This window comes from Chrysochloris asiatica, unplaced genomic scaffold, assembly GCF_000296735.1.
Source record: "Chrysochloris asiatica unplaced genomic scaffold, ChrAsi1.0 scaffold00132, whole genome shotgun sequence".
Lineage (NCBI taxonomy): Eukaryota > Metazoa > Chordata > Mammalia > Afrosoricida > Chrysochloridae > Chrysochloris > Chrysochloris asiatica.
Genome location: NW_006408650.1, coordinates 2,623,957 through 2,633,498, shown reverse-complemented (window position 1 = coordinate 2,633,498; position 9,542 = coordinate 2,623,957). Strand labels below are relative to the sequence as shown.

Here is a 9,542-nt window from a genome sequence, read left to right as displayed (position 1 = left end):
GGCAGAAAATCCCAGATGGGTCCCCAAATTTGTGAGAAATGTTGTCTATACTGACAAACGCTCAAGTAATCCAGTCTGTACTCATTTTAGTGAGAGTGAGATTTTCTTTATTTGATTATGCAAAATGTGCACCTAGCCCCTTAAACAAGGACACAGGCCCACAAGGCCTCCCTCCTCTAGTTCCAGTTCCCCATATACATTTCTATGGCATGTCCCATTTTCCTTCCTCCCCAGAGAAGCCAAAATGGCTTGCCCATTGTCTTAATGGCTGTGTTCTTTAAATCTCCTAGTCCTAGAGCAGTCAGGTTAAGTAGCCCTCCCTGTACGTAAATAACCATCTCTTTGTCAGGCTCATCTCCTGAATTCCTGAAGATGGACCACACCCACGAGAGTTACTTCTCACACCCTTTTAGCAAATCCAGTCAATGATAGGTTGAAGACACAGCCAGTAGAGTTTTAGGGATGAAAACAGTGAGTGACAGTAAGTTCTTGTCTCTTAACTAATATTTGACTAAAGCCAAGTTAAAATCACTCATATAGCTGTATATATATATATTATGTGACCTTCAGTGGTGCACAGATGCATAGAAGAGCTCTGGCTATTGACAGTGGACAATGACAGACCCTAGCTTTGGTCCTAAAGGTAATGTCTTTCAGGCACAAGTGGACCTTTATCTATATGGTTGTCGGAACCTGTCACTCCTGTGGTACCCTGCTTAGGTCATCATCTTTTTGAGTGTCCAGTAGAGCGAGCTCCCTGTGCTCAGTTGGATTGCTTGGTCCAGTGGTTCAACCTTGGTGAACTCTTATGTGTCATTGTTTACCCTTGTTTTGATTCACTAATTATTTTTGGTTTCTAGTTAGCGTTGAAATAATGTTACAATCTGAACTTAATAGATTACTGACCTGGTGGCTTTTCTCTTCCTTTTCCTCTTCTCCAGGAATCAGTTGCTTCAGCTCATGGAGAACAATAAGCATCTGCTGACTGTTGATGGCTGTTTGTTCCGCTCTTGGTTCAGTTTGCTGCCTCTACGTGACCTGTCCAACTATATGAGCACCTTGATAGAATACCTCATCACTTCCCCTGCTGGTTTCCTGGATTGCGTTCTAGGGGTTTACTACCGGCTTCGGGAATTTAAGGAAATCTCGAACAGAAATCATGAGGTTTGTCGTCTGCAAGGGTTTGTTTAGCCAAAGCAATCTGAAAACCAAACATCCAGAAATGTAATTCTCTTTTTTTCTGAAAAGTTGACAGAGTGAAGTACTTAGAAACAAGAGGGGCTCCAGACAGAGGTCATCCTATGTAGGGCTAAAGGATTGATCTGATCGAGTTCATTTTATTTCAGTAAATAAAGTCCAATAAAATAAGCAGGAGCCACCGAATTGACTCAGACTCATGGTTGGTCCCATGCGTGTCAGAGAAGTCTGCTCCATGGGGTTTTCAGTGGGGGGGTTTTCAGAAGCAGTTTGCCAGTCTTTTATTCTGAGACATCTCTGCGTGGACTTCCTCCAACCTTCTGGTTAATAACCAAGTGCTTAGCCATTTGCATCATTTAGGCACTGCAATGAAATATTAAACTACTGTTACTTAGGATTGTGCAACAGTACGCAAAGTTACTGTGAGTGCTGATATACCGTATTTTCCAGAATATGATGCACCCTTGGAAATAACTGGTAGCGTAGTGGTTACGAATCGGGCTGCGAACCTTAAGGTCAGCGGTTCGAAACTACTAGCTGCTCCGCGGGAGAAAGATGAGGCTTTCTACTCCCGTAAGGATTTATACCCTCGGAAACCCTGTACAGGGTCGCTATGGGTCGGAACCGACTCGACGGCACTTAACAACAACAACAACATACACATAGATAGCACACAGTGTGCACGGTGCTCGTAGGGAGCGACTGCATGGGGTGAGGGTGCATTTTGAAGGAAAAAAGTTTAATGTGTGTTTTATGTGTACAAAAGTGTGGCATTTTGTAATTGTTGCTTTTTCTTCTTTCACACTTCTGGGTGAAGAAAATGGTATAATTTTAAACCTGCAATTTTATTTGCCAAAGTTCTTAGCTTACTGCTTAGTTGTTAGCATTGTTGTTAGGAGCTGTCGAGTCGGCTCAGACTCACAGTGACCCTATAAACAACGGATGGAAACACTGCTCAGTCCTGTGTCGTCCTCACAGTTGTTGCGTGTGAGTCTGGTGTTGGGTCATTGTTGCAGTCCATCTTGTTAAGGGTCTTCGTCTGTTTCATTGATCCCCTGTTTTACCAAGCATGGTGTCCTTCTCCAGAGACTGTTCCTTACATGAGACGAAGTCTCGCCATCCTGGCTTCTGAGGAGCATCTTGTCCCGACTTCTTCAGAGACAAATTTGTTTGTTCTCCTGGAAGTCCATGTATTGCCAGTGTTCTTAGCCATAATTCAAGTGCATTATTTCTTTCCTTGCCTTCATTACTCATTGCCCAATTTTCACATGCATAAGAGGTGACTGAAAATACCATGGCAGGGGTCAGGCACACCTTAGTCCTCAAAGTGACATCTTTGCACCTCAACACTCCAAAGAAGTTTTTAGCAGTAGATTTGTGCAATGTAAGACACCGTTTCATTTTTTTTGACTGCTGTTTCCATGAGCACTGATTATGGATCCAAATAAAATGACATCCTCGACAACTTCATTTTTTTTTTTTTTTCAGTTTTGCAAGTTGTTGCCCAATTAGTCGAGTTGTGAGGATTAGTGGGTTTGTTTGTTTTTTTTTTTAGCATTTCGAAATTTGTTTTAGAAAGAAATAAACTTATGCATTATTTATGTTGGAATTTTTTCAGCTTTGTTTCATCAAAGACAATTCCATCATGATTAAGTTATTTTCCCCTCTTTTCCTTTTCTTCACCACTCTAGAGTATTAAGAAAGTTTTACAAATGCTGTTGCACCTGCTGGATGCTAATTTGAACAAGTAAGTAGAGAAGCAAAATGTCTGCCTGTCACCTACGTTTCCAGGGGTCTCAATGGTTCCTCGCTGTTTGATCAGCAGCCCTACGCTTACTGTCAGAACTGAAGGGTCCTAAATCCATAGACTTTCTCCTCACTTATCAGTTATGTTATATGAGATCTGACCCGCATGACAGGAGTAGAAGACCTATCTACTTTGTGTCCCTCGTGATACTAAGTGCCGAGCTGCTAGACAGAAATACTGTTGGCTGTAATGGTTACGTTTACGTCTTAACGTGACTCGGCCATGACTTTCGGTTATGTAATGATGTAATTTGGCAGGTGTGTAATGATGACATCATCCATTTTGTGATCTGATGTAGTCATGCTCCATTTTTGCGTAACAGCAGTTTTGCTTAGTGACCTGATCTTTAGTGAGAAGGGAATGTAGACATGTGATTTGGGTTCATTTCCTGCTGGTCTTTTCTGTGCGTTTATTTTCACTTAATTTTAAATGATGGCCATCCTGTTGCACATCCGTATTTGTGTTCTGCTTTCCTGTAAGTCAGTCTTCATAAGCTTTTTGCAAGGCAGTCCAGTGTCAAATAGAAATGAGAGCGTAGCATCACAGAATAGGCTGAAATCATTTGCTTCTGTGATTTTGACACCCGGAAGGGACACATCGCAGGCAGCAGGTGGTTTCAGAAGAAATGCTGTGGATGTTGGAGTGCTTTCTTGAGACTCTTGAAGCACTTCCCGTATAACTCACCTGAATGCTGGGATGGGAAGGGTTTGGGTAGTGGTGTGAGATCTCATCCACACAAAGCTCCTTAGACCACTCAGGGACCATGCCTGACCCCACGCCCGGCCCAGTGAGCCCAGCTCCCTGACTCTGCTTCCATGGTGTCAGTCAATGAACAGGAAACCCAGTGAATACTGGTCCTGAGAAATTCTGTGCGAAATGTATATTCTTTTTCTGGCATTTCTTGCTTTTTTTTTTTTTTTTTTTTTCCTTCCTGAATCTTTCTGACTTTTTCTTTCCTTCAAATTGTTGTAATACTTTTATCTGTAGTTCAAAAATTCCTGGAAAATGAAATGAAAAGATAATAGACTTTTTCCACTAGCTTTTTGAAGTCCCTTCGTGTACCTTCAATCTTTTTAAATAAAGGAATGCACTTAGAAATGTTTTCCTTGCTCTTTGCTTTTTAAAGAGCAGTTCAGACTACAAAGGCAAACCAAAGGGACTTTGTTTCCTTTTTGACGTATTCAGAAGTTCAGCTCTGATGGGAAGTTTCCTGATGTTACTTAACATGAGGTTAAATAAATGCTTTTAGTTAAATCAAAACCAAACTGTTGTGCGGGAGATTCCAACGTCAAACAAGCCGATGAGACGGAGCAGAACTGCCCACTCAGTGTTCCTCAGGCAGTGAGACTTATGGGGCAGACTGCCCCATCTTTTTCTTACAGAGCAGTTGGTGGGTTCAAACTCCTGACCTTTTGGATTGCAGTCAAGAATTTTAACCAGTGTGTGACAAGGGTCCCCGTAAATATGTCATTGTTGGTATTTTAAAGGGCATTGATAGTGAACATGTTTTTTCAATTGTCTTTAGTCAGTAATTTCTCTCAACACTTTGTGGGGTAGGATTCCTGAGGAGCCCTTCTCACACTCCTACTTGTCTGTCTGCCTGAAATTTCATGAAACCGTCTGTGAAATCACGAAGGATCCAAAGTTTTATGAGATGTCTGCCTTGTCTGCAGAGATTGTTTGCAGAATCATTGCACTTCAACCTGCGGTGGTAAGTGGAATAGACACACATTGTGTCACACCCAGAAACGCTGTGTGCAGCATGTCACGTTGACTTCATTGACAGGGGAGGTAGGCCAGATAGGCCAGGTCTAGGGTTGCTGGCATGATGCGCTGGGATTGCCTCAGTTATCCAGTCCAGGTACCCAATGGAGAACGTATCAGAGTGACAATGAACTGTGCCTCTTTAATATAGCATTTGTAAAATGCACTAGTGTCATAGCATATGATTTGTTGACCTTATCATTCTCGTGCTAACACCCAAAGATCAGAGTTACAGAGGTACTTATAATAAAAGACAGTAACCGTGAAAAGTGAAGAAATATGGAGGTATTGGAGTTAATTAGAGGTCATCAAACTAGAACCCCTGTCATAAGTCGGGGGCTACCTATGTTCCTCGAGGATCTGTTGGATGCCAGTTCTGCTCTTGGTTTTGAGGACACATAGTGAACAGGGGTCTAAGTTCTTGTCTCCTCAGGGTCCCCTTGGAGGAAGCTATGGTGTGTCTGATGACTATGGGGATAGATAGCTGGGAGGCTCTAGGTTTGCTCTTGATACCAGATGCCCTGGGTAGCCAGAGGGGAGGCCTGAATGTCACTAGGAGCTGGGGCTGGCTAGGTGGGGCTATGGTAGGGGAGAGGCAAGCTCTGGCTTCAGTGGATGTGGGTAGTGGATCCTCAGGGGGCTAGAGGTATTCGATGTGTAATACGATTTGTCAGGAGGAAGGAATGAGTTTGGTCTTAGGTGTGTAGTTTGAGTTGTCCTGAGGAGCTTCCGGGGTCTCTGAGGAGAACACTGAGCAGGACATATGGAAGAACAGCTAAGCCTAGTGAGGACCTGGCTGAGGCTGGCGGCTTAGAGGAAGGGGTGAAGGAAAACACTTGGGATGGTTAGGTAATGATGGGTTGCCAGGTGGCTACCTCAGGAGGTCAGGGCTTCGGGAAGCTGGGCTGAGAAAGTAGCTGGCCTAAGGTCTGAGTATAAGAGGGTCTGTCTAGACTTCAAGGGTGTGGAGTGAGCACAGAGCTCCGATGGGGGGTGGGGGTCAGCGAGAGTGAGAGTGGGTGTGGTTTCAAGGAGGTAGAGGGTCAGGTGATGGGGGATCTGGGCAGTGAGAGCAGAGTGTGGAATGTTAGTGTTTCCAGGTGACACCATGGCCCTGTATGTGACCCTGGGTGTTGCTGATACAGACCACTGGACTGAAGATTCCTAGGAGTTCAGGGTCAGGGTGTTATGGCGTCAGCCCCATGGAGTGAGTGGTCACCAGACTTGGTCAGGCCTTGGGTGCAGAGAGGAGGGGCTGAGTGGCAGAGGTCCCTGGAGTGCCGAAGGTGGAGGGATGGCATTGTTGGAAGGGGAGTGTGTGTGGACGTGGGAAGGAGTCTGTTGTGTGTGTCTGTGTCGGCGGGGAGCATGGCCACTGGAGTCCCCACACACTCTCCTCCCCTGGGTTCCAGCTGCTAAAAGCTCTGCACCATTGCGTTGTGATGCTCCCATCCTCGTCCATCTGGAGGAGGCATGACCATTTCCTTCTGCCCGAGTCCATGTTCAGTGGACTTGCTGGTGAGGGAGGGTGAGACATACTTAGGAGATCATGCCACTCTGACTCTCCCTCTGCCTCTACACCTCCCACTTTCATGCTGAAATGGAGGCTGCTTACCACCCTGGAGGGGCTGAAAATATCTTTATATGAGGGGCCTTCAAAAAGTTCATGGGAATATGGAGTTAAATAATAATGGAATTTTCCCACAAACTCTGTGAATTCTGGAAATATTAAAGTGCTTTAAAAATACAGGCTTCTTGCCACACTGAAGAGTCTGAACATGAAGTTATACATGCAACATAAATGTAACTATTCACTGAACATCCTCTGGGTATGTTGGAAAGTCCCAGGAAGCCAGGGTGTATGTAGCGTGTCTTTAAAAATCAGAACCCACTGCACGGAGAGCAATGAAACTTCTCTCTTCTCTGGTTACAGGGCTGGGCAGAAACCCCGCCGCGCAGTGACACCAGAAAGAAGGATCCAGTAACGGCAGTGTTCCAGGGAATTCTCACTGCTACTCAACGTTGGCTTAAACATATTTTTGCCAAAACAATGTTCTGGTATTCATATACATCATATGTCAAATTCGTTTATGATGAGGAAATCAAGGTGAGCAATGATTCGAGCGTCCAAAGTGCTGGAGGTGTTTGAGTCACGATATGCTGGGATGGGTCATGTTCACACCCTAAGTGTCAGGACTAAATGAGGCTCTCTTTCCCACTCCACTGCCCACCAGCTGGGCAAACTGGGCCAGAAATGAGCCTTCCCCTGAGCCTCAATCCCATCTGTCAAACGGGTTCGATGGATCATCTAACAGGTTTGTCTGTGGTTACAGTGAGATCTCAATGTAAAGTGCTTATCCCATTGCCTCCTGCCCTTGTGGTCCCCATGATGGTGGCCTGGCTGTTAAGGAGACCACCAATGGCATGCAGGGTTAGAAGCTAGGTGTGTGATCTTGGGAATGGATGCTCAAGAGACGAGTAAGAGGAAGTGGACAGGACTGCGTCTAGAGGCGATGAAGAGAAAAGTCAAAGCTGACCATGTGTCCCACAGAAGGGTGGGCAGTGTTGGGGGTCCCACCAAGAGGAGTGCTCAGCAGTCTTGTGATGGAGGACTGAGGTGGGGTGTTAGATTTGATGAATGGGGTTTCTTTCTTTGTATCTTAGAAGTTGTGATTACACAAATCTCTTTGAGCTTCTTGGTTGTTGGGTAGACCATAGAATCCACCTAAAATTATCTTTACCCATGATGTGGAATCTCCCAGAGACTCTCAATACATATTAGCCAGTGGCCATGTGCCCTGAGAGATCTCTGGTTTTATGAAGTAGATGTGACCCCTCAAAGTAGGCGATGGTCTTGTTTCTATAAAGCGATGGAGTTTCCCTCAGAAATCTGGGCTGGCGTTGCCTCTGGGACAGGTAGCCTGAGAGGAACGCATTGGCAGCAAAGGCTTTTGCTGACACCATCGCGTAGTGGGTGTGCGTGAGGCAAGTGAGACTATCGGGCTGGTCACATCTTCACTCACATCACAGATCCCTGGTGGCTCTTCCTCCCTGTGTCCACCTGGGGCAGTGCAGTGAGTCTCCCCGACTCTTGAGAAGCTAGAACTAGCTCACAACCACCGTCCAGACTCTTCTGTGTCTGCCGGAACCGGTCTATGTGCTAGGGTCTGTTGTCCACCAAGACAGAAAGTTGTCAGATTCAACCTGGGCCTTTTCTCTCAGTGCTGTGTGGATGAAGTTTCTGATAAACAGACGTCAATACCACCCAAGCAAAAGTGAATTATGACTGTAGGATCCTAAATGGGGTCATTGTGAAAGCATTAAGTATGGGTGAAGGACAGCAGTGGACACACTGAGGTGAGAGAGAGGTTCTCAGTGAGTGTAGTGGTCATGACAACAGTCGTTAAAACATAATTGATCAGAGCTCAACCCGAAGAAGAAAGAAGAGGAACAAAAGTGTAATCGGATACAACTTGATGAACTTGACCTACACCTATGGACACAGTAGCTCAAACGAGGGAACAAATCTTTACAGCAAGGATCATTCCCACCCCCTCCACACACAGAGTAGACAGGGATGGGCAACTTGGACATTGACTACCCAAAACACGGGGGCTACAAAGGCAAGAAGTGACTGGCTTACAGGCTTTCAAGAAGGAATCTAGATCCAGAGGGCACGGAGGAAGATGGACTCTCCACTGAGTAGTATCCAATCTGTCTGGGCAGAGCTGATGAAAGGAGATGGGGATACGTCTCTTGTGGTACAATAGTGAATAATTGTTATCAAGACTGACTGTGAGGGTTGGAAATGTAAAGGTAGTCGTTTTGTAGCAAGGAGGGGAGTGAATAACTTTGCAGTCCAGGAGTGTAGGTCCCCTGGGACCATCAAGGGAGAAGAGCGGAGTCTGGGACCCTACCGAGAGAAGTAGTGATGGCAGAGATGATGATGTGGAGAGATGGAGCAGCTGGGGACTCTAGACACAGAGAGGGAGAGGGGCTGTGTGCTGAAGACCGGGGTGCAGGCTTGTAGTATATATTCCCTTTGGTTGGTTGATGATGCATGGAGGGGATTGTAACCATGGCAATGAAACGATATACGATAGGATGAATATAAAGCTAATATTCTCCCATGTAAACTATCACATAATTCACATTAAAACATTAAAAAACAAAACAAAAAACCAATTGGACGCCCATGTGGAGGGTGGTGCTGTGGAACAGATGAGAACCAAGTTGTGGGTGATGCAGTGTGAGTAGAGGAAATAAGATTTAAGCTCAAGTAAACCGGTCACGGGGCCCAGGTTCTCACCACTGTTCCATTCAGCATAAAGCTTAGAAGAGTCTGGATAACTCAGCACGGTGTTTGTTGGTATGGCCGGCATCTTGGACCGTCGTATGGGGTCATGGTTAGCAATCCCAGAGCATGACAGCTGCAGTTACCGTTCTGCATGGAGCTGTGGAGCTGAAGGCCCTGTGGGCAGGTGTCTGCAAAGAAAACAGAGCAGGGGACTGGGGAGGGAGATGCAGTGAGCATGAAAGAGGAAGAGAGAAAGCAGTTGTGCTGAACATTAACAACCGGTGAATCCAGTTGAGGGTTTATGGGTGATATATATGCTATTCTTGCCGATTTTTTTATAAACTGAAAGATTTTCCAAATAAAAACTGCTGCAGAAGAAACTCTGACTCCCAGGCAGAATGATGGAGATCAGTTAGCGCCCCGCGTTCTCTAAGGCGGAATGATGGGGATCGGTTAGCGCCCCGCGTTCTCTAAGGC

At 45.5% G+C, this 9,542-nt stretch overlaps 1 protein-coding gene across 1 annotated transcript in view; it reads left to right on the top strand.

The window, feature by feature from the left end:
• Positions 1-9,542, top strand: part of RNF213 (ring finger protein 213) — a 129,583-nt gene that overhangs the window by 38,928 nt on the left and 81,113 nt on the right. The window contains exons 11-14 of the mRNA XM_006869642.1: positions 942-1,164; positions 2,889-2,944; positions 4,562-4,715; positions 6,702-6,875. Coding sequence (XP_006869704.1) covers positions 942-1,164; positions 2,889-2,944; positions 4,562-4,715; positions 6,702-6,875 — 607 coding nt within the window. The remainder of the gene's footprint in view (positions 1-941; positions 1,165-2,888; positions 2,945-4,561; positions 4,716-6,701; positions 6,876-9,542) is intronic.